The following is a 24,401-nucleotide window of genomic DNA, read 5'->3' as shown; positions in this document are numbered from 1 at the left end:
CCAGCACACTATGGCATAAAACACTGCAGGGGCCACCACAAAGTCTGGAGTAGAGCCAGAGCTGCACACACCAGAGGACCTCAGTCTCCTCAGCAGGTATAGGCGACTCTGGCCCTTCCTGTACAGGGCGTTAGTGTTGTCTGTCCAGTCCAGTTTATTGCTGAGGTGAACACCCCAGGTACTTCAATGAGTTTTGCAGAGACATCCATCGCCTCCACGCATGTGTGATGCATCCATGTGAGCTCATGTCTGAACTCCTCGTTTCTGAAGTTGCTGCTGGACTTTTTCCCCTCCTTTCCTCAGTGGATGAGGCCTTCGTGTTGCCTCTGTAATTGCTTTGATGTAATTAAGGCTGTAATTTAAGCAGAATCTCGGCGGCGTGGACAGGGGATTTAGAAAGGTCGTGAAGGACAGAGAGGAAGATAAATGTGGTTTCCTCCTTTCATGAGAGTTAACTGGTCAAATTTTCCCTTACATTTGTCCTCAGTATGAGTGTAAAAAGAACAGACACTCTTACTTTTACTGTTTTGGAGTATTTCCGCAGTGTCCTATTAGCACCTTTACCTCAGTTCAGGATCCCAGTACCTCTTCCACCTCCATTAAACATTATGTGGCAAAGTCAACAATACAAAAAAGCTGTACATCCTGTGAGGTGGAGGTTTGGGTGGTTGAAAGATGTGCAGCTTTACCATGACTACATGCTATTTGGGCAGCAAATACTATACATAGTCTACTGTGACTTTAATTGTTAGTTTTGGTTTTTCTGAGCCGGACATGGAGCTGCTGATTCACCACCATCCACAGTCGGTTATATTTTCCCCTCAATGACGCTTTGCTGATTTACAGGTTGCGCTCAGGTCACCATAAATGAGTTCTTTCTTAACGCGGACAAAAACCGAATTCATGTTTTTCAGCAGAGCTAAACGGTGGAGATACTGAAAGCGTCACAGAGAAGAAGAATCTTGGAATTTGGATCAGTGAGAAGATAACTCTTAAATATGTGAATGAACTTCTTTGCTGTCTTTCAATGTGGGCTCTTATCGATCGTGCTCAAGTGATTGGATTATGCTGCAGGCACCCGCTGGTTTTTCCTGAACTTTGAAAATCCAGTTTTTCTCATTGTGCACCTGCAACCTGGATCAACCTGCAGAATCCGGTTTACCTCGTTTCAACCCTTAAGGCGGTTTAATGCTCAACCTCATCTTATTTCACTTTCAGCTGTTCCTGTTTTAGCTGATATTCATTTCAACGGTTTCACTATCTGACGGGAAACCTGGGAATCTGACTGTGACGGGAAATTCCAAAACAGGCGTGAGGTCAGACAAAGGGCCCAGCAGGCAGGTGCAAAGGGCCAAAAAGAAAAAAAAGGAAGGCTCCTGAATACACAGTCTGGTCTGGAAGAGGGTGGGGAGTATATATTTGGGAAAAGGTGTGGGAGTGAGGTGATCAGTGGGGGCGGGAGACAACGAGGACACCTGCAGGACAGGAAGGGAAAGACAACAATGTAATGCAACACTGTCAAAGGAGCCACTCTGCACAATGAGTACTTTTACTTTTGAGACTGATAATACTTGTGTACTTTTGGATCACTTTGAATTAAGGATGTTTAAGCGTCTTAAGACTATGGTATTTCTACTTTTACTGAAGGATCAAAGTACTAGTAGGAAGTAGGAAAAATCACGTCCTAAAAACGTCGAAAATAAGACTCAAAGTTGGCTCGTTCATTGTTCTTTAATATTAAAACAGCCAAAAAATACAATAAGCTTTTCCGTATCCCCCCCCCCCCAACCCACAGTGTTTCCCCCCCAGAAGAAAACAAAAATCCAGTTAAACTCACAGTACAAACCCCAATAGAAACAATAACCATGACGTCACACACTGAACTCAATGTGGCTTCAAACCGAACGATGCACAGACAGTGGGACAGTTCAGCAGGCTGGATTACGCAAATACACACGACTTTGAAGATGCTGCATCGCCAGCTGCTTCGTGCTTCATCTTTAAATGAATTATGGCAACTAATAGCCTGACCTGAAAGGAGATTATCATGACTTCAGACTCAGTTCCTCTCATGCTTTCACGGCAGTTTGGAAATGAAACTCCAGACGCTGAAGCACATGTTGGCTCTTCTTCTCTAAGAGCTGAAACGGCAGCCAGGACACTCGTGACTGTGATTAATGGCACAGCTGACAGTAATTGCTGGACTCGCTCTCATACCTGTAATCACAGCGAGGAACACTCTCAAGCCCTGTGTTGCCATAACTTTTGATGAGTCCTTTCATTGCAGTGCTTTGTGGGAGTATTTGCACCTGCTTGGTGCTGCAAGAGAAACACATTCTCATACCTAAATGACAGGACTCGTCTTTTGCCAATGAGCCCCCAAAACAATGACAGCACCAGCGACAGGCGCACGTACTCGAAGAACCAGAGTTACAAACAGTAACATTGAGAAACAGTCGCGGTTTTAAACACCTGGTTAACATTGTGAAACAGTCCCAGCTTGGTTAGATTTAGGCACCAAAACTACTTGGTCAGGTTTAGGAAAAGATCATGGTTCAGATGAAAATGAAGTTTTCTTGTTCTGCAACTTAAGTTCTGTAAGCAAACATGACGCAAGTTAGAAGTTAAGAAAAGTCATTGTGGACTTTTAGCTTCAACAACTGGATGAAAGCCCCGTGTGTTTGACTTCATCAGCTTCATTGGTTTGATGAAGCAGGAGCTACAAAAGACCTATTATGGCCACCAGAGGTCGCCACCTAACAATACACGTACATTGAGGCAGTAATAACCTGCTTGCACAGGCGACCTGTGTGGCTGTTTCTTTGGGATGGGAGGAGAAAATGTTTCAAGCAGTTGCGCTTGAAATAATTTAGTCGGAACAGCAGTCAGACCAGTTTGAATTCATAAATTAGGACATGAATTTTAATGAAAGAAAACGTTTTTGTTTAGCCATGTGAGGATTTAAAGGAGCACTGAGCGGCATCAAGCCATTCGGAGACCAGTGGAAAATATAAAAGAAGAGCAGTGAGTTCATCTAAAATCTCTTTAAACTACTGCAGATGATCAGTGATCATTCTGTGGTGAAGGGCAACGAGAAAAAAAAAAAAATCACTTACTGCCTCTTTAAGCCCCCCTTTCCAAATTATTTGTTCGAAAAGTTGACGTGAAGTGACGAATACTGACTCTTTGAAATAAACGACTCTCAGTTGAAACACTGATACTGAAGAGGAGACCGAGTGTAACTTGTAAAGTACTGCGCATCTGTTTCGCTCTCTCCTACAGGAATCTGTGCTAATTCCACACAAATCAGTGGACGCTACGCCAATAAAAGTTTGTCCCACCAAACTTCACCCACATTTTGTAGAATTTAATAGTCGTGTCGTCACACACACAAAAATCTGCTCTACAGATGAAACTTGCATCATGATACTCGACAACAGAGCTGACTGTGGGAGCCGTGTTCTACTGAGGTGATGACCGATAGAAACTATATCTGATATGTTGAGAAGAAGCTTTTTTTTATGTCCGTCAAACATTGTGCTACAGGTATAAAACACACACACGCACAGTATACCAGGGGCACATACACTCATAAACACCGTCCAGTGACGACCACGCTCCCTCTCACTCGTCGTCCTGCTGTTGTTGGTCCAGTAACGATGATGCGTCGAGCAGACATCCGCTGAAATAACCAATGAGGGAGTGAGTCAGCTGAATCTGGCTGCGTCTCGACAGGAAGTGTCCCTCGTCTGGGTAAATCTGTCCCGGAGCGAAGTGAAGAAGACATAAAAAGACAGACAAAAACTCAGCAGCCTGGAACACCAAGTCTTTTTTTCTTGAACGCACGCTTTGAATCTGTACATTTCTTGAAAATCAGAATAATTAATGTGTTGAGCTTGACAGTTCGCTTTGACCTCGAATTGCTTTGTATGTCGCTTTTCGTCTTCAGTTTGCTCGTTTGTCACTGGGATGTCTCCATTCAAATGACAAATTGTCTTAAAGGTGCTTAACATCAACGCGTATTCGTGACGTCTACAATCGAGCACGCTTCATCCGCAGAGGAGGACGCTGTGATACTGTGGAGAAGCGGAAAACTTGCTTGTCGAGTCCATTTATTTGTTTCCATGTCTTTGTTTCCATCAGGGAAAAGTCTCGAAATGTCAACCTTTCTCTGACAAGACAAATAACTTTCATTTTCAGTTTGATGAGCAGGTGTTTTTGACTTTATTGAAAGGCGAAATAATGTCCAAGGACAGTAAAATTGATCTGAGATAGAGGAATGGCAGCCTTCAGCAACAGTGAAAACCCACAAAAATCAGGGTATTGGTTTTTTTTTTTTTCAGATGTTGTGAAGGAATTGAAATTGGAAAAATACTACAGTATATAAACTGTAATACATCCACAATTTACCGGTATATATGATAAAGGATGGTAGTGTTACGCATTAATTACACATCAAACCAATTTGTCCTTGTGAAATCTGTTTATTTTGTCTCCAGTCGGAGTTTAAGTTGCTTTTTTGGGAGAATTAAACGTATTCTTTTTAAGAGCATATTATTTACCTGCATAGTATAGTTGGCTCCGATCTTTATTAAGTGTTTTATGAGCTCTGCCGAGTGCTGAAAGGGAACGTTTGCTGTGGAGGAAAACAAGACATGCAAGTGAGAGCAGATGAGGTTAATTCCAACGCCGTAGATAAAAAGCTCCGGCTCTCATCGAGGTCATATTTTAAAGCTCTGCATCAGGGACGGGCTCATTTCAAAAGGACACAATGGCCAGCTGAAAAGACTCGCACTTACCTTTCGTAGCACACATGGCTGTGAAAAATTACATCTTATGTGCAATGAAAGCTGTCAAATGAGGAGAACAGAGGAATGGCAGTACCATCAGCAGTGCCGTGAGCCAGAAACAGAGTTCCTCCCTGCAGACCTTTCATGTTGGGCAGGACCTTTGATGCCTGGACGCACAGATAAAGACACATTCTTCATCAGCATGATGCAATTCGTAACTCTTTCATATGTTTTGTATGTAAAATGGCAGAAGCTGGGGAAGTGTATTATGTTCTATTTTCTTAAAAATACTGTTTTTCCAGTGCAGTTTGGAATGGGATTTTTTTTTTTTTGTTCACTGATTGTGATTCTCTGTCCAAAGGTAACAAAATCCACCCAACAGCATCTCTTAAGTTCATTAATATAACAATTCACTTTTTTTTTTTTTTTGGGGGGGGGGGGGGGGGGGCTCTCTTTTCCTCTCTGAGGACGCGATGAGCAACGACGTCTCCCCGATTATTGTCTGATCACATTGTGCCACATTTTCCCTTCTGTGGATGTCATTTAAAGCAGACCACCCCCTGCTGTGACAGCCGCAAAAATAGCGTCCTCTGGCCCACTTATAGGCAACCCACTTAGGAGGAAAAACACACTTTGACTTCAACCTTCACTTAGAGGACAGTTGTGTAATTCAGCCTCCACCTCTGGCATTTTCCTCCTTTCCACGTTTGTGTGTTTCTTCCTCTCCGCTGCCGCAAAGGATGAAGATTTGGAGCGTTGCCTGAAAGGCTCATGGCCACATTTTCTTTTTTTTTTTTTTATTCTAAACAGACGGGGGCTGATTTGTCTGTTAAGTGAACCGGAGCGGAGTGCGTTTTCATTAAGACGCGTGTGGCCCGCTTGACAGAGCTGTGTGATCTCCACCTCCACCAAAAACAAGAGAGACTTTGTGGAAGGAGAAGTCATTTTTTTAAGGAATGGGAAAAAAAAAGCTATTTGGAGTCAAAAAGTCTGTTGCGGTAATTGAATTTTTCAGCAGCCTCTTAGATCCATTAAAGTCAGTGGAGGCAATATTGATTTTAGAGATTGATTTTCTAATAATTCTCTAACCCGAAATCTTGCATCAACTCATCCTGAGGAGCGAGCGCACGGAGCAGAGGGACGCTTCCCTTGCTGCGTACTCTCGCATGCAGTGGTTCTCAACGTGTGGGTCGAGTCCCCTCCAAAAGGTCACCACATGAGCTTGGCTCTGGATGTAACTCAGTACTTTAACTCAAGCACTGTAATGTAAATGTTATACTTGAGGCAAATATTGTATTTTTTACTTCAGTTACTAGTTACTTTACTGTTTTACTGCGGCCATATGAGCCTTTTTTATTTTATTTTATGCATCTGGCAGCTGGAAAAAGATGTGATTCGAGGCATGAAAGTAAATGAAAACAAGCCCAGCCACAAACGGACGACTGATCAAAGCAGCTCACTTGGTATTTGTTCTCCTCAGTTGAAGGCGAGCCGAGGTATCTCTCCGAGAACGCGGAAGCTGGAAGAAGCAGAAAGAAAAGAAAACCTACATGCGCTGTTTCAAACGTGTGTTTTCAGCCTGCAGGAACTGAGAGAAATCCTTCCTCTGCTCTGCTCTGCTCTGCACTCATTAGAAACACAGGAACCAGCTTTACAGACACACTTCAGTCTATTAAACTCTAATCACACGCAGCTGTATGATAGCGTTAATACTCCGCTGACGTTTCCAGAAATGAAGCTTTTCATCCTCAAATCCAATAAGTCCGAACTCCCAGAAGCACAACCCGAGGATAATTAAAGTCACATTACCCAGACAATACACCATATAGCATGAGGACACTGTGGATGAAGAAGTGACGGAGCTGCAGAGGCGGAGGTAATAAATATTTCCACGTCCCTGCAGTGCGTTTGAAAAGAAGAGGAGATATGAGAGCAGAGCGATTCTCCTCACCGTACATGGACCAGTCAATGACAGGAGCCTGAGCTGCAGCACATCGGATCAGCTTCTCCGTCGACTTCAGCATCATCAGCGCGAGGAAGCCTCCGTAGTCCTGCGGGAGGAACGCAAAACTCATTTCATTTTTGTCGGATTCTTAATCAAACATGTTCCGGTTTAGAAGAAAAAAAACATACTTCTACTGCACATAACTGATTCAGGCCTCGACAAAATGTTCATGTGCACTATGCTGTGGATTAGCCTTTATTGTCACCTTCCGGAGAAATTTGTCTCAAGTTAGAAACAACCAGACCTATAAACACCTGAACGTACACACCAAGAATATTGCACAGATGCAAAGAAATATATTTAAAGACACTGAGATACTGTGGCATGTAAACATAATATCCACGTCTCTGATCGCTGTCTCAGCATTCCTTTTTCAGCTGCTGAATCCAGCCGGCTGCAGGAAAGAGTCGAGCTAAAACGCCATTTGCTGCAGTTTGCGAATCATAAAAGTATTCATTTTTCCCAGTAAGATCTTTAAAAACACCCAGAAGGCCGTTTAAGAACACTTAGCACTGACGGGTTTTGTCGAGAAAGCCTCTGGATGAAACAAAACACTCCGTCTGCTGCACAATAACAAAGATTTTTTAAGCTGGAAGATGGAGCCGGAGATGACATATTTCCAATTTGTATGACGCAGAACAGCATTTAAGAAGGTTTAGTGTCAGTTCTATTTGTTTGCACTGATGTTAGCTTGTTTGACTTGATATTTTGTTTGTGTGCAGCAAACACAATGTTTCTTCATCCCGTACTTAAGTACATCCAATTTATGCCACTCTAAACTTAAACTCCACTACATTTATCTGACAGATAGTTACTTAGATTTTACATACGAAAGCATATGATTAACGTATTAGACCCTCACAGGTGTTATCAGTTATGAAGCTGAATTTACATTAATTTAGAAGATTAATAACTTAACATAAATAGGCAGTAATCAGGAGGTTATTCAGGGAAAACTCTTAGTTCATGAGCTTGAAGTTGCATAATATGATCATGCAGAATAAGGCATTAATAAGTGCTTTATAATGACTAATAAAGAGCCTTTTAGCTGCTGATTTGCATGCAAATAAGCAACTAGTCAATGGTGAATATGTGTAATTAAGGTGAAGTGCTACCTGTTGCTGACCACAGAACCAGCAGTGTGTATTTCATCTCGTAAAGATGTGGTCTAACCATCTATCCCGTGTGCGTTAATGAGTTTTACGAGAGCCTCATTGAACATTTCAAGCACGCAGCCGATTCCACAGACTCATCGAGCAGCATGCGCATTCAGTCAGCTGAAGAATCAGGGTGAAGGGTTTTTACTAACAAACCTCCCCGAAGACTCCGACTCGAGTGCGGTCGATGAACGGCAGCTTGGCCAGATACCTGCAGCACACAGAGGAAACGCTCGAGTTCAGCCAAGTAACACGTGGACTTTTTTTGCTTCCGAGGGCTTTTCAGATCAGACGCTTTTGCACGCTCGGCTGAATCCAAAGCGTCTGAGAAGTTTTTGATTATCACGTGACCAACAGCGAGGAGGTCACAGGTCACAGCCACAGGGAGTGGCTGACTGTATAAATGTGCATTAGATAAAAGGCAGAAGTGTCTTTGATTGGACTGCATGTTACGTACTCCACAGCTGCTATCTGGTCCTCTGCGTCCACTGTGCCGAGCCCCTGGTGGACCTGCTGCAAAACCCTGCGAAGGATAAGAACAAGGGTCAGAAATCGTTCGTTGAGACGAGAAGGAAATCTGCTGTGGGTTGTTCCAGCCTCGCTTTCGTTTATTGACTCAAATTGCGCAGGAAGAGCTAATAACTGAACCTCAAAGACGACTAAAACTACCAACACACGCTGAGAATTTGTGTGAAGCACCTTTGGCCTCTGAAGCCGGACCCTCGGCCGTCGAGTCGTGCCACGATGACCTGCTCTGATCCCACCAGCGCCCAGTCCCAGTCCGGCCTGAACTCCTCTGTGACCACCTGCTCGCCTGGAGAACTGCCTCTGTGAGAGCGGAACCGAAACACACACAGGGTTTCATTACGACTACAGGCAGACGCTAGACTGTTTATTAATGTAGAATTTCTTAAGATTAGCTGACGGAAGCACGACCTCAAAGTCTAATGTGCTGCTTTTATTCAGTTCAAAAGAAGAAATTCTGCATTTTGTGACGTTATTGTGCAGATAAAGAGGATTACAGGACATTCAAATCCGAGCTAAAACGTGAAATGTTCTTCTAAATCAACATTTTTATTTTCATTCATGAGCTGTTGATTTTGTATCGAACAGCCTGCAGCTGCCGGAGGAGTGAAGCAGGCCCGAGCTTGTGCTTACACAACGAGGAGGAGGCCGTAGAGGTAGGACTCCGAGAAGTCGAGAGGATAGACGAGCTTCAGAGGCAGCTCTGCGGGGAGGAGACAGAAGCATCAGCTGAAGGAGGTGAACCAGAGGACAGACAGATCCACCGACAGGAGGCCGTGTGCAAAATCCACACATACACAGACACACAGCTGCTCAGTGCAGATCATACGTACCGAAGTTGCCATTAGCGATCATCCGGATTTCCGTCTGAACGGTCTTTTTCGTCTCCAGCGCAGCCCGCAGAGGGAGGTTGCTCTCCAAGATGAAATATGCTGCCAAGAGAAGAAATCAGAATGATCAGAGCAAAGCTGATCAAAACAGAGTGTTGCTTATTTATATTTGGAGAACAGAGAGAGCGAGTGGCGCACGCAGGAGTCGTTCATCAAATGAGGCGTTTACTGACATATTATCTGTTTTAGGAGCTGGAACATTTGCTCTTCATCGGACAATGAAGTTATCCCGATGTACACTGACCAAATCGAGCGAGTAGCCTTCAAATGTGGATCACTGGTGCCCTTTGTGGCCATTGGAGGAAAAAAAAAAACACCTACAACTGCAGTTCTCACCAACCGTAACATAACACTGGGTGCTTTGTGTCCTCCAGCCTCAGGGGGGCAGTAATGAGCTCATTACAGCTTATCACTGGCGATCATCCCCATTACAATAACACTTTTACTTCAGTATTTTCACAGTGTGGTATTAGTACTTTCACTTGAGCACAAAACAAAGTGAACTGCTGAAAAAGGATGCAGTTTAGCAGCTTTAGTCAAATTTTACGGAGTTTTTCCAAATTACCTCGCTTTTAATTTCCATCCTGGCAGCGACATTACGTTCGTGTGAATTTGCATATGCCCTTCTAAATCAAATGTGTGTATTTCTACCTTGAATTCACAGTTATCCCCCCCTCAGCACGAGGGAGATACTAGCACGTGTAGCCGTGCGTCTCAGAAGCCTAAAAGTCGATATGTCTTCACACATATTCATGCTTCCTGCTGGTGCAGAAGCGAAGGTGAACGGTGAGGTTGTGCAGACATAAAGACAAGATAGACAACAGTTCACATGAAAGATTCATCCGCAGCAACGGAAGAGCATGCCTACATCTTTATTTTATAACCACTTATACGCATAGTCGGCAGGTTTCCTATTCTGTACGTGTACCATTAAACAATGACACACTTTTCAGTGTCTCAGGTTCTTGCTGCATCACCTTGCAGCTCTCATACATTTTCTTCTGTCTGTCTTTTTAAGTGCACACAAGCACTGATGATTAGCTATAAATATGTATTAAAAAAAAAAACAATTGTGGAGATGAACAGTAGCCATTTAAAGTGTGAAGCCTGAACATCTTGAGATGCACAAACTGTGAGTGCGACTTGGCACACGCGTCAAATCCAACAGCTGCTGATGTTTTCACACAAATGAGACAATGATGCTTAATTGCTGCAAACTATTTTCCATCTCAGGGAGAGAAAATGCACATCTGCGAGCCCACGCAAAACACCGCACGGGCACCGAATGCTTTCATAATGAGCGCGAATAAAGACGACTCACAGTCCACGTCGTCGAAGTCGAGAAGCAGCACAGCTGGAACTCCAGGACCTGCGATGAGAGGGAGGAAAATATTTTGATGAATGTGATGCGAGGTGCTGACGAGCGTTTCATTCAGATTCCTGTTCTGGACATTTCTGCAAATCAGTGGAGGTTAAAGAGATAATGAACACAAAAAATAAGTCATCAACTTCCATTTTTACCCTTTTCATCTCTCGCCTGTGCACGTCTTTTTATTCTGAGCCAGAAATCTCCACTTCAGCAGCACACACTTACACCAAACTACTATTCTGAAGGTTTTTCCAGAAGTGTTTGTTCATATATCATTCGTAGCCTAATGCAACATTTTACTCCTAAAAACATGGCAGTATTTTCTCAGTTATGTCAGTTCAACGCCCGGCTGTTACTTCCTTGTTCCCCTTAGTCTTGTTTTCTTCCACTGTACCTACATTTAAGTACCAACGGGAGCCAGTGGGTATATTTCCAATTTGGCACTTGCTGAAGAAGAAGGAAGGAACCTGCAGACATTTTTCATGTTTTAATTAAAATAAAGAGTTTCACACAGAATGCTTGAGTAGTTCTTGTTATGCTGCCATTATTCTGGAAACACCAATAACGAATTGCCAATTTCCCCATCGCTCATTATTTTCCAGACTGATCCGAACGCCGTAAAAAGCGTATTCCATTGATTTCGTCGACTTCATCTGACCTTTACAGTACAGGATGGCGTGCTGCGCATCGGGGCTGACGTCGGCGTCATAGAACGAACACTCGTCCTTCAGTCCGCAGGTGAGGCATCGTCGTGGAAACAGGCCGAGTGTGGACACACTGTGAAGAAGAAGACGTTTAAACGTAATGGTGGAAAATGACAGGTGCGTCGGAGGTATAATGACAAATAAAAGGCTTTTATGGTTCATTTCTGGCACAGCAGAGTGTGTTTTACCTGTATAAATGTCTCTGTTGTGCAGAGTCCTCTGTGCTCAGAAAGTATCTGTGTGGAGGAAAGCAGAGCAGCTAAAGTAGGACAAGGTCACGGATCCATTATAGATCCGCCTTCACTAGTCACTGCAGATTATGGCTGACCGGCCGTAAACATAGATTTATGCAGTCATGAACCCTGCAAAGCATGTCAAACAATAGCTGTTGTCGCTGCTACATTTTTCTTAAACATGGATGCTGCACAAAGACCGAGGCGCTCCTCACAAATGAAACACTGAGGTTTCTTTGAAAAAAGCCCAGAAAATTGGAAAAAAAAGCTTTAATCGGGATAAAAATGAGGCTTCTCACAAAAGCGTGTTTACTTTCTTTCATCCGTTTGGGGCGGCGGCACAGTGAAGTCCCAATTTTAGGATGTTATAATGCGACTCACGTAACATGTTGATCACAGCGAGTCGCAGTACGTACGAGATTTCCCGAGACGTGTTTTTCAGCTGCAGGTAGCAGTAATTTGAGGTACGTACCTCTACTCCACGACAAATATTGTACTTCTAACTTCACGATATGATCGAACATTATGCTGTATAATAAACAGCGAACGGAGCCACTGTGACGTCACCCACTCGTTTGTGCAACTCCCATTTTGAAGCCTGCGGTTTAGCAGCATGGCCGTCGCCATTTATCCTGATTGGATCTGAGGGAGAACACGCCGTGGTAGCGGCTTGCCAATCGCAAGGGAGCCACGTCCTCAAGCATACTCTGCTTTGTTTTACTGTGAAAGAACAAAAATGTACAAAATAAGCATCGGTATTGAAGCATATAAACTCGTTAGGAAAATGTTTACTGAGGTATAAATTATGTGACAAATAGGGCTATTTTCTCATAAGCTTACATACAGCCACTCTTCTATGTGCAACCAGTGGAGTCGCCCCCTGTTGGCCATGGGAAGGAATGCAGATAAAACTCCACACATTGTTCTGTCTATGCTTACTAGTTCCTTTGAAAATGAAGATTTTTGTCACAAAACCCAAAGACCTTACAAAATGTGATGAAGTAAGTAAGTCTGTTTTGTTTTCGTATTTAATTTAAAACTCACATGATCTGGTTGTTTTCATCGTAAGCGACGATTTTCGTCACCTCCCAGTCTCCTGACGTCAAGTGTCGGACTTCGTCGTGGTCGCTTCGCAACTGCAAAAGGAATCAGCTTGAAGGATTGGAAGAACAAAGGGAATACGGCCAGCCATCGCCCTCAGACTTTAAGACGCAAAGCAACCACAGTCTGCACCGAAAGAGAGGAATAAAGAGTCACCTTCCTGGTGAACATGGTGACGTGCTGGAAGTCTCCCTGCCCTCCTTGTTTCACGGGCAGCGTGAGGAAAAACCTGCTCCTGTCCTTGGAGAACAGCGGCTCCTGTCTCTGCAGAGACAAACACAGACCTCAGAGGTGACGCACTTAATGAATGAATGACTCGTGCTCTACGGCGCTTTGAGGACGATAACAGTAGGCACAGATGGGCGACAGACGAGAGGAGAAACCCAGTGGAACATAAAGAATGCAGGTGTTTCCTCTCAGGTGGACCGCACTGCATTGAGAGACGCTCTGTGTGGCGTCCAGAAATCGAAGCGGCGTTGAAAGAGGGTTGATTGTTTGGGCGCGGATGGCAGGCTGCTGTTCAACAGGAGCGGTGACTTGTGCATTTGGGAAAGACGTCAGCACAAGGCGGTCACACTTGGTGACCGCGACGCTCGCGCGACATGCGAGGCCGCTGAGACTGCAGGATGCGATCAGACTCGCAGCGAGAACAGTCGGTTGCTAATTACAGAGCCGGGGATGTTACAGCCCCTCGTTACAAAGATGTATGCACGTCTGAGAGTTCAGTGGTGCAAAAATAAAGGCGGCGGTTCGGTGATCATAGTGTCAACAAGCGGGTGGGCGCATGTGTGGCGTTTGCCAAGAGAACAGTACAGGTCTGAATGCTTGAAAGGAGTACACTGAAGTAATAATACACTCACAGCAAAGTACAGTTTTTGAAATACCACTTTAACCAGTGCAGAATTAGCATTTTTAGTTTTTATGGACACAGCGCGAGGGTCAGCGGGAGTCTGAACACTGCGGTGAGACATGTCTGCGTTCAGGCTTACCTGTCTGGAGAGCCAGGTGTGTGAAGAGTCCTCGTGTCTCTGAAGAAAAAAAAAAAACAAAACATGGCTGCATGTGCCAATGTAGACATTTATATAAGCATACAAATCATGTGAAGCTTCAGTAGTTTCAGTAGTGACCACAGTAACAGCTTTTTCATCTTATATTCTGGTTTTAGAGTCACTCTGTCACATCTGAGGTGGTTGTAAGTCCGAATGTTTGACCCCCCACCTGAAGGCAGACCCCGATGGTGGCGTCACACACCGTCAGCAGCGAAGCATTCTGGGAGCGGCTGAGCCACCGCACGGCGAGGTGAGTATGACTGATCCACTTCACCATGGTGATGTAGAAATCCCTGCAGAGGAGAATCAGAGTGAGGATTTCAGGCCTGTGCGTGCTTGCGTGTGCGTGTGTGTGTGTTTGTGCGTTACCTGAGCCGGAGCTGATCTGGAGGCTGCAGCTCTTGAGTGTGTGTTGCTCCAAAAAGGTTGACCACAGACAACCTGACGGCAGGGTTTGTCTGACCGGCCTGAAGGTGGAACATCATGATCAGATAATGTTTGCGTGCAGATCAATATCGAACGTATTCGACACGTATTTTTTTTAGTTCGGCTCGTGTCCCACCTGCTAGCGCAGACACACCGAAACATGCACAAATGTACAGTAAAACAGGAAGTGAATAACAAAAGCACGTTTTCAGGAGGATGAGGGCTCAGTCTCTCTTTGAAACCAGAGAAGAAGAGTGTGCCATCGCTGTGTGAAGCTGATAATCCACACAGCGCCACGCTGAATGAGGTGCTCTGCATTCCGCTGAGTGTTTACTGAAATGACCTTGAGGGTGTTTTGGGAAGCGCGTCCTCCACTCCGGTACAGTAATAACACATTTACTGACATTTTATATGCATGAAGACTGCAAAAGAAGACACTTTGTCGAATTGAAAATGCTAATTCGCTGGGTGATTGTTTGAAGTGAGCATGTTTTCCAGCACGTTTGTGCGACTTTATATGTATTCTCAGGACAAATCGCTTGTTTCTTTGCGACCTACAGTCCAAAAATTCAAACATATCCAGTCCAATTTTGTATTTGTCTGACTTACAGGCTTTATTACCCACAATCCAGCAGCAGCAGCAGAGTCCAGACTCACCATAGGATATGGGTACTGTAATCCTCTGGGGTAGGCGTTGCCGGTGAACTGGGGCAGAACCATGTTGGGCACCAGGGTGTCGTTGATGGTGAGGAAAGCCAGTTTCTCTCCGTCTGGTGACCACCAGTGAGCCAAGTGTGAACGCAGAATCTCCTCTGAGAAGACAAATATGGAAATAATAAATCTTTTTTTATTTTTATTTTATATTACTTTGTCTTATTTCTTCCTATTATGGCTCTGCGTTGCCCAGAGGTGCTAATGACTAATGATTCATTTTCATTCCTTTTATTTACTATTACAAATGTGCTGGTTTTCTGCTTGTTTGACAAAAAAAAAAGGAGCTTAAAACAACATTAAACCAGACAAGAAACTGTTATTGATTTCACAAGAAAGCTTGATTCTTGTTGCTCCTAACTGGTGAAATAGGTCTTAATTCTGCTTTCCCTCACTGTCAAAACATCCGCCAAATGATTACAATCTGGAGTAAATGCAAATCAAAGAGAGAGGAAACACACAGCTCGCAGTAAATCCACAAACAGAAATGACTCTCTAATGTTCCCCATCTGCCTCGGCCCGCGTTTGTGCCGCTCTCTGTGCAAACGGCACACACCATCACCACATTACCGAATTTGTTTACACGGCGACTTAATGGATTGTAGAGGCTCGATGTTGATTTTTTTTCATCGCCATTCTGCTTTAGTTTGTCTAGTCTGCTCTGCTGCATTTTTAATGCAGGAGACAAATCTGTGAAACTCTTCAAACAGCACCACCGTCGCCTCACAGCTACACCCACCGACCACCAATCGCACGACATCTCTCTCCGTGCCTTCTGGCAGATGAAACACCTTTCCATTCAGCCAGTTAAAGATGGCTTTTATTCTCTCAATGTTAATGAAAGTGAACAATTATCTATTGACTGTAAAGCAAAAACCACAGTCTTGGACCAGAGCTGCTGCGACCACACTGTAGTATCTGCTCTTCTGCAGGAAGCTCTTACCTCCTGGGCTTGAGGAGTCTTTCCACTCGTGTGTGATGTAGACCTTTGACATGGGCGATGAGGGGCCATGACCGTATTAGGCCCTCTCTTATTTTGCAGTATATGCTCTGCCATAACCATATTAGGTCTTCTTCAACCCTTCTGTGTTAGTTATATGAACACAACTCCCCTATATAGTTCAAGTCTGAGATGCTGTATGTGTGTGTTGATTCTATTGGCTGAAACCACCCAGACATAGCATGCTGTCTGAGATGCTGTACTTGCTTTAATAAACCTTTTTATATATGAACAAGACAGTATCGGCGGAGAACTTCTTCATCATCTTCACTTCATCGCTGCATCGTTTATACACAACAAATTGCCGTCACGAATTTCGCAAGTGTTGTGGTTTGGCTGCCGCTGACGGCTCCTGATGTGCTGGCCTCCGCCTCGACAAGCCGGCCGGCTGGGAGAGGTGAGCCTTTCTTATGTTTTTGGGCGCTGGTTCTCTCGTTGGGGCCGTCTGCTTGCTGCTGCAACACCGTAAAGGCCTGGTGCTGCGGGTGTAGTTGTTCTCCGTTTTAAATTTGGGTTGTGTCGCGCTGTTTACGACGCGCGAAAGGGGGGAGTCAGGAAATAAGAAGTGAGTAGAAATGAGTACTTAAGGGAACAAAAAAAGATGAGGAGGAATATAAAGGAATAAAAGAGAAATAAAGAGGAAGAGTAGAGAAATAAAGGAAATAAGGAAAAAGGAAATAAGCGAAGAGAAATAGGAATAAGGAAAGCCGCAGATTTGGATAAAGCCCTCTGGGAGGCGGTTTATATCGGCCATAAAACCTGAATTTATCATTAGGATGATTTAGGTCAGTTTTACAAAGGGTAAAACTGGATTTGTAGAGGAAATTCATGTGTAGATGGGGACCACTCGTTCATTTGTTGACGAACAATGGCTGAAGTCGCTTGTCATGTGGATCTCTACATTTCATAAGGTAGCAGAAATTTAGTATAAAGAAGAAGAAGAAGAAGAAGAGAAAAAAAGAGAAAAGGAGCGGCTAAAAGCATGCTAGTAGGCAAAGTATGAATGAGTCGACTTTGGGGGGTTTAGGACTGACTGTTGAGTGTGTTTTTGGACTGATGTTGCGTACGCTATGTCTGGGTGGTTTCAGCCAATAGAATCAACACACGCATACAGCATCTCAGGCTTGAATTATATAGGGGAGTTGTGTTCATACAACTGACACAGAAGGGTTGAAGAAGACCTAATGTGGTCATGGCAGAGCATATACTGCAAAATAAGAGAGGGCCTAATACAGTCATGGCCCCTCAACGCCCATGTCAGAGGTCTACATCACACACGAGTGGAAAGACTCCTCAAGCCCAGGAGGTAAGAGCTTCCTGCAGAAGAGCAGATACTACAACGCACACACACACCTTCATACAACCAGTCGCCAAGTCCGTTGAAGATGACTCCCTCCATCCCAGAGGAGGTGATTCTCAGAGAGTTGCTCCTCACGTCGGACTGGTAGTAGATGTTATTCTCAAATATGTAGATCTCACAGGGGGGAAGAAGAAGAGAGGGTGAAGTTATTGATTGTGCACTCACACACGTTTTATTAGTCGTGTTCTGCGCTGCGGGTTTTTCTGCCGTCTGAGTTCCGCTCATCCGTTTCGATCTGTTGTTCCTTTTCGACTTCTTCTCTGATGAGATTTTGTTTTTCGCATTAAAGCCCCGTGTTTATCTCGCCGCGCAAGCCACCGCGCGTGTTTACTCTCCGTCTTTCCATCAGTGTTTTAATATTTGCATTTGATCAGGCCGACACATCCTGCATGTGAACAAAAAAACCCTGAGCCCTCCTCCTCCTCCTCCTCCTCCTCCTCTCCTGCACGGGGAGCGTTTCTCCTTATTCTGTTTTCAGGTCTGTTCTGAATATCCATTAGTTTACACAGCTGCCTTTCTGAATGGCTTTTTGAAAAAAACTCTTAGCGGTACGAATAACTTCTTACACAGAAACTCACCCGCTGAAGGATGCAACCCAAACCGACACGCTACAGTCAGTCCTAACCAGAAAAGTCCAAACTGACTTATTCCAACTCACGGAAAGTACTTAAGTTAAGCAAAAACTAACATTTTAAACCCAAACCATGATCTCTACTGAAATTATCTCCTTGCTTAAAGCATCAAAACTACTTCTTTTTTTTTTTTTAACAACGATTACACGTGCAGATCTTAGTCTTATTAGTCTGAGCAGAAGACAAAACATCTAAAAACAAATGCACCTGTGTGTGTGTGTGTGTGTGTGTGTGTGTGGGGGGGGGGGGGGGGGGGGGGGGGGTGCAATCCTTGCTGAAGTCTATCTTTGCCCATAATTGGATTTGGATGTGTTACACACTGTCTTCATTCTCTTGTAATTAGTCCTTTCCAAAATTACAGTTTGATGCTTTCTAGGAATCCATGAAATAAAAAAATCACCTTGGCTCAAACGACTGTTGCAGAACTCCCAACTGTGTATAAGAAGCACCTGGAGTATAATATAATGTAAAAACTGTCAGTCACAGCTGTAATTTAGGTCGGCGGCGGCGGAGCAGACTGAGTCTCAAACAAACTCTGGCGAATAGGCAGACGCAGACTCAGAGTGGATGTAAAGTGAGCCTATACTGTAAAAAAAAAGAACACATTGTGTGCATCAAATCCCCGTGGAGGGCCCAGGCAGCGTGATTTTCTTTTACAAAGACAGTATGGAGAGAAGAAGATGGAGAAGCGGCAGACAGATTGGATCACACAAACACACTCAGCCTCACCAGCTGTTGTCCTTGTCTTCCCCATGCTGCGTGTTGGAGCACCGCGTTGTGAACCTCCGGAGGGTTCAGCTCCCACACTTCCCTGATACGTGCACACATACATACACATACACGTTAACAACCACTGTCTGTGTGTGTGTGTGTGTGTGCATGTGTGCTGATGTGACTCGCTCACCTCGTGTAGATGTTGTAAATGATGTAAGACGCCGTGTAGGAATATCTGTACACCTGCAACGAGAGTTCAGCTCGTCACGTGATCCGAACATTGATCCACTTCCACTGATACATTACGTCAGTGTCATGAAAGCAGGACAAAGCTCAAGGCGTCCACATGAGGAAGCAGAATTACAGGAGAAGCTAACAGCTAACAAAATGAGGAAAAAAACAGAAGAGAAACTGTGACTCTTTGCAGCATTTATCGAAAAACGCTGATACATTTTCAGATGTTTTCATGGTAAAAACGGATTCTTGTTTTCAGTTGTGTGAAAGGATAATGACTCTCAGCCTGCACTGATGCTTTTGCAGGTAAAAACAACGTTTTCTCATCCCCGTAGCATCAGTCTTCCACTTTTATTTCCCTATGTATGTGAGCTCGTTCCAGCTCTGCATGCATGCTGCACGATGTTTACACTGAATTAAATATTTAAACCCAAGTGCACGTGTCATTTCTCCAAAACTGAGCCTGGCATCCTGATAGAACATTTGGGGGAACTGCACTTTTTTGGGAGAACATGCAAGCGCGTTCGTGCAGCACACAGCGGACTTCCTTTTCTGCATGGCGGTGCATTCACTGACAGAGAGATTGAACTGAGAGCGGCTGAAAATCTCAGTTCGTTGTGCTGCTTGTACCTCAAGTGGATTTCATGTTGCCCTGGAAACAGATAAAACTGGAGAGCAATCAATTAAGCCACAAAACGGTGAAGAGGAGTGGAGTGAAATGGACAGCAAACAATCAATGGTTCTCGATGCACAGAGAGTTTTTTTGTACACTGTGTACAGTCAAACATGCATCCATCTCATTGAGGGGTCCTTCAGATGTGCTTTCAATCCTGCTGTGATTACGGAATATGCTGCAGTCCTCTGGTTTTTCCTCTGCCGCAGCGTTTCTAAACCCGAGCCTGTTTGCAAACAAATCTAAAAATCAATGCAAAAGTCTTGACTTTGAGGAGAGAAGTAAAGCCTCATTGTGAGTGACTGAACGTTAACAGACTGAAAGGGAAAATGCACAGGAAGCTCAAGAACCGCACGTGTGAAAGCTAACAACACAAAACAAAACAAATAAATGCATACCTGCTCAGTGCAGGCGGTGCACTTTGTTTCCAGAGAGAAACAGTGTGTGTGTGTGCGTGTGTGTGTGTGTGAGCTTCCCGACTCTGAATTACCCAAAGCATCAAAGTCAATCTTCTCAATTCAAGTCAGGTCCAATTTAAGAAACAGAGAGTGGCAAAGTGCTCTTCAGAGAACAAAAGAGCACAAACACGAATATAAAGAAGCACATCACAGAAGTGCAGCTCCGTGGCCAGAGCCTGCGTGAGTGTGTGTGTGTGTGTGCGATCGTTTGCGCATGCAGATGAGCGAGTGACGGCACCCATGGGTGTTGCACAGGAGCACAATGCAAATGGCGGCCTGCCAGGAAGTAAACAGAAGACGGGAAGAGCGGCGACTCCAATCGCGGCTTGTGTGGTCGCGAGAGGGAAGGCAAATCAGAGAAGAGTGTTTGTGTTCTTTAAGGATGTTCAGGTGATTCTGACTCGCTGTTTTGAGGCCGAGGGTTCATTTTCATTTGAAAACTCACCTGTTTGACGTCGTAAGCGAAGAGAACGTACTTCAGGTCCGCAGAGAGCGAGAACTTTGCCACCTTGAAAGCCATCTAACAAAAAAGAAAGCAAAGAAAGTGAAGCACGAGAGATTTTTAGACAATTTTTTTTTTATTGATAAGTGGCTAAAAATGAGCAGGATTGATATTTGCATGAAGCCGAAGACCTAAAATGTACAGAAACTTTTGCAAATTTGCAGCCAAATGTGCTTCCTGGACAGGAGAGAAGCGAGAAACACAGGAAACAAAAGGAAGTGAATCTTGATGATTTGTATTTGACAGGTTATGATCGCTCTTTTGTGTCCACACATCCGGCTATCACCCCATGACAATGACAAAAAGATGCAGCGGGCAAATCTAATCGAGCAACTAAAAGGCCAGAAAACCACGAGGGAGCCACAGCAGGTTTTGACATTTCCGGGAGAGAACGAGGCGGACAGATATTTCATAGACGACATTTCAAAAATGTCCAGAGTCGCTGCTGTGCGGTGAGATGATTAGACAGACCTTAAGAGCCGTGTCTTACTCAAAAATGAAGGGTATTTGGTTAGTGGACTCATTAATTTGGAGATGCTAGTGTTTCTTTTTGTCCCTGAAAGTGTTACGTTCGCAGGTCTAAGGGGACAAATCGGCTAACGACGAGGCCAATTCTGCTCTTTTGATTTCATTTGCGTAGCTTGGCAGGGCCTCGAACCCTGACGCAACAATTAAAAGGAGAAGCAACAACAGCGTGGAACGATTCTGCGAAAATGAAAAGAGGAAGGCCGGAAAAGAGCCCTTCGAAGAGACACGTTCATCAAAAAAGGCGCTTGTCAGAGAAGGCGAGGGGGGTGAGAAGAAAAGGTTTATGATTCCTTAGACCGGATGAGTGTTATGAAACAGCAGGATTATAATGATGCAATCAGAAGACAGCTAAATTTGGCCTGTTTTTTAAATGGACGAAAGCATTTAAAAGGATAATATGGTGACAAATGCTGACATAGTTTCATGTTCCTGGAAGTAAAGCTGCATACGATCTTGCGGTTCACACCGACGAGATGAAAAAACGGGACCATTTCAGAGACTGTTCAGGGATTCGATTGCGCGACGAGCAGGGGAACGCCTATCTGAAATAATATTTCAAGCTGAATCGCTCTCGCCCTGACGATCGTGCCGAGGTGAGTTGAGGTGAGCAAATTTTAGCAGACCGTCGAGGCCGAGCAGCGCAGACAGCTGGGTACACAGTCCCCCTCCCCGGCAGCATGTTATCATATTGTGTTTCTGCAGGTAAAGGAGTGACGAGGTGCTGCAGTGCTGACATGTTTCCTGCAGCCTCTGGGGATCCAAGCACGCCGGCAAGAGAAGGAAAGAGCAGCCCAGTCGCTTCTTTGAAGAAGAATACTGAGGACTGGCCGGCAGCAACATTAGAAGCCCGAGTCAGCGATAAAAAGATGTTTTTAAGGCCATCTGATGACCTTATTTTCATCAGTTTGTGACTTTAAAATCTTGAACAATCTTTTGAGGAGTTCAACAAAACTTACAAACGTGCTGTTGCTCACAATGACTTCGGTCTCGTTCGAGGCGAAGTTGAACTTGATGACGTGTCCGTCGCGGTTCCTGTACACCACCTCTGAATCTGGGAGAGGAAACACAGACACATCAGCGTGAACCAGCAGCCTACGGGGAGGGTCACTGGGCTGCACGAGAAGATCTGAACCGACCTTCATTAAGGCGCCTCGCCTGATGAAAGCAAAGGTCAAGCTACTAAACGCGTAAATGAGACCTCAGCAAAGCTTGTGCTCACTGTTTTTAGGAACACACAGCAAGCCAAAATGACTGTATTATGATTATTACAGCTTAAATTAAGTCTTTTTTTAATTCGCTTTAAATGAATTTGCCTGATTACACTTCTGTTCTTGTTGAAACTGAGTTGAGTTGAAGAAAATGATGCTGGAGAGTCCGTCACAGGATCTGGTCAGTCCAGCATATAGTCTGGCCCCAAAATGTCACAGTGAAATCAATTATATTAATTGAGTCTGTGCTTTCACGTCGAGTTGCTCGAGCAAATTGGTGCCACAGTGCTGACTCTTGATGGAAAGAAGAGGAAGCCAAACGGGTCTACTTACGCACAGTAAGTGAAGGAACACCTGCACGGGGATGATTTCAGGCCGTTACATTGCACGTCAATACTTCACAGTTGACAGGATAAGATGTTTTGCTTCGACGATAATAGAAAATTGGCAAGTAATGCAGCCGGGGAACATTTAAAATCGCACTGGTTTTCAGTATCTACATCTCTCAGAGGCCTCTGCATGAGATAGAAGACACACAGCTCTCTCGGCGGACCGGTCATGCTGTGACGTGAGCGCTTTGTATGTGAGAATTAAAAATGACGTCAATCAACGGGAGAGGTCTCACTTATGATAATGGGTGTTATTCCTGTGGGTATTCTTCTTCTTATCTGTTAAATCAAATAAAACAAAAAAAGAAGAAGATGGAAGAGCTGCACGTTCTGCAGAAGAAGACACCGAAGCACAGACTCCCCTCTCTGATTTCCATTACACTGGGGATTCAGAGGCTGTCACTTCATTAGCCATCTCTCTGAACCTGGCCGTCTATCCACACACACACACACACACACACACACACGCACACACACACACACACACACACGCACAAAGCCACACAGCTGGCATGTAACCGCACACGCGCACACTCCTTGATTTTTTTTTTTCCTTATCTTACATAGGCCCGAGCTGCACGTTCCAGACCTGCCGTCACACGAGTTCATGCTGCGCGTGAGCTGAAATCTTACAGCAGCATCTTACGTGCAGTGTCTTAGTCCAAACAAACCGTTTCTGATTCTGAACATCTTCATCAGACTGAGCCAGAAACAGCTGTGCCTCCAATCTCACCCCCCCCCCCCCCCCCCCCCGCCCTCTCCCCGCCGCCGAACTCCCGAAACCATTTAGAGCGAATTTGTGGCTGATTGCAGGGGGGAGGAAATCACTAACTGCTGCATGAGAACAGGCAGCTTTCAGGCTGAATATGCATTAACGAAGAAGCAGCAGGACGAGTTAAGGTTTGAGGGGAATTTTGCAGTTTGGACACGAGCGCAAACAGCAGAACTCGGACTCTTTCTGTGGAGGAAACAAATGCTGTGTTTTGGCACACGAGAGACTGAACGAGTAACGGCAGAAAATCAGAGGTCGCAGGTTCGCACTGTTTCGATTTTTGCGGTTCATAGGCCAGTAAAACCACACTTTCAGCTCTCTCCTGGATGTCTGAAATCTGCACGAAGCTGATTTGAGACCTACTTTTGCGACACCTTCAGCCTGCCGCTACGCCTGATAAATGTGATGCTCTACTTCCAACAGTTCCAGCGTAGAATTGTGTCACCTGTCCTCACAGAAGGGACGAGGATCCGTCTGTGCTCCCAGCAAGCAAACAAACAATGAACACGTCGCACGTGTCACGTTTTCAATGGAGGATTTTCACTTGAAATAAAGTGTTTTTTTACAGATATTACATAAATGTTTGGGTGTCCGCATACTTCTGGCATCCATGAGGTGTCTGGAGGATTTGTTTTGGGGTTACATTATGGAGGAAAGGATTCTTGCTGCTTGTCTCTGACATGATTTACATGTTTAACATAATATCATCATAAATAATGAATTATTCATGTTGTTTTATTCATATGGGTCACTGCTAAAGATGTAGCCTATTGTTTGCACAAACCTCATTAGCAGTCATGTATGACAAGCCAAGCAGCACAAAGCACTCATCCGCAGCCCACTCTGATTGAACACACACACACGCACGCACACACACACACACGCACACACACACGCACACACACACACAATCTTCCTCTCTTATGTAAGTACCTGAATGCTTTCTTCATCCACGACTTAATCCAATATAA

At 44.5% G+C, this 24,401-nt stretch overlaps 1 protein-coding gene across 2 annotated transcripts in view; it reads right to left on the bottom strand.

Annotated features, from left to right (window-relative positions):
• Nucleotides 1–1,714: 1,714 nt before the first annotated feature.
• LOC143315741 (inactive dipeptidyl peptidase 10-like) overlaps nucleotides 1,715–24,401 on the bottom strand; it is a 45,815-nt gene continuing 23,128 nt past the window's right edge. For both annotated transcript variants that reach the window (XM_076723099.1, XM_076723100.1), the window contains exons 4-27: nucleotides 22,018–22,112; nucleotides 20,477–20,551; nucleotides 18,857–18,909; nucleotides 18,682–18,763; nucleotides 17,314–17,434; nucleotides 14,907–15,061; nucleotides 14,193–14,290; nucleotides 13,993–14,116; nucleotides 13,764–13,802; nucleotides 12,931–13,038; nucleotides 12,718–12,809; nucleotides 11,629–11,676; nucleotides 11,395–11,513; nucleotides 10,689–10,736; nucleotides 9,311–9,409; nucleotides 9,111–9,180; nucleotides 8,652–8,780; nucleotides 8,410–8,475; nucleotides 8,109–8,163; nucleotides 6,742–6,841; nucleotides 6,251–6,309; nucleotides 4,885–4,957; nucleotides 4,563–4,636; nucleotides 1,715–3,759 (exon numbers count right to left, since the gene is read on the bottom strand). In XM_076723099.1, the coding sequence (XP_076579214.1) occupies nucleotides 3,625–3,759; nucleotides 4,563–4,636; nucleotides 4,885–4,957; nucleotides 6,251–6,309; nucleotides 6,742–6,841; nucleotides 8,109–8,163; nucleotides 8,410–8,475; nucleotides 8,652–8,780; nucleotides 9,111–9,180; nucleotides 9,311–9,409; nucleotides 10,689–10,736; nucleotides 11,395–11,513; nucleotides 11,629–11,676; nucleotides 12,718–12,809; nucleotides 12,931–13,038; nucleotides 13,764–13,802; nucleotides 13,993–14,116; nucleotides 14,193–14,290; nucleotides 14,907–15,061; nucleotides 17,314–17,434; nucleotides 18,682–18,763; nucleotides 18,857–18,909; nucleotides 20,477–20,551; nucleotides 22,018–22,112 (2,117 nt within the window). In that variant the 3' untranslated portion in view covers nucleotides 1,715–3,624. The remainder of the gene's footprint in view (nucleotides 3,760–4,562; nucleotides 4,637–4,884; nucleotides 4,958–6,250; nucleotides 6,310–6,741; nucleotides 6,842–8,108; nucleotides 8,164–8,409; nucleotides 8,476–8,651; nucleotides 8,781–9,110; nucleotides 9,181–9,310; nucleotides 9,410–10,688; nucleotides 10,737–11,394; nucleotides 11,514–11,628; nucleotides 11,677–12,717; nucleotides 12,810–12,930; nucleotides 13,039–13,763; nucleotides 13,803–13,992; nucleotides 14,117–14,192; nucleotides 14,291–14,906; nucleotides 15,062–17,313; nucleotides 17,435–18,681; nucleotides 18,764–18,856; nucleotides 18,910–20,476; nucleotides 20,552–22,017; nucleotides 22,113–24,401) is intronic.

Source organism: Chaetodon auriga, chromosome 23 (genome assembly GCF_051107435.1).
Source record: "Chaetodon auriga isolate fChaAug3 chromosome 23, fChaAug3.hap1, whole genome shotgun sequence".
Lineage (NCBI taxonomy): Eukaryota > Metazoa > Chordata > Actinopteri > Chaetodontiformes > Chaetodontidae > Chaetodon > Chaetodon auriga.
This window is presented reverse-complemented; position numbering and strand designations above follow the sequence as displayed.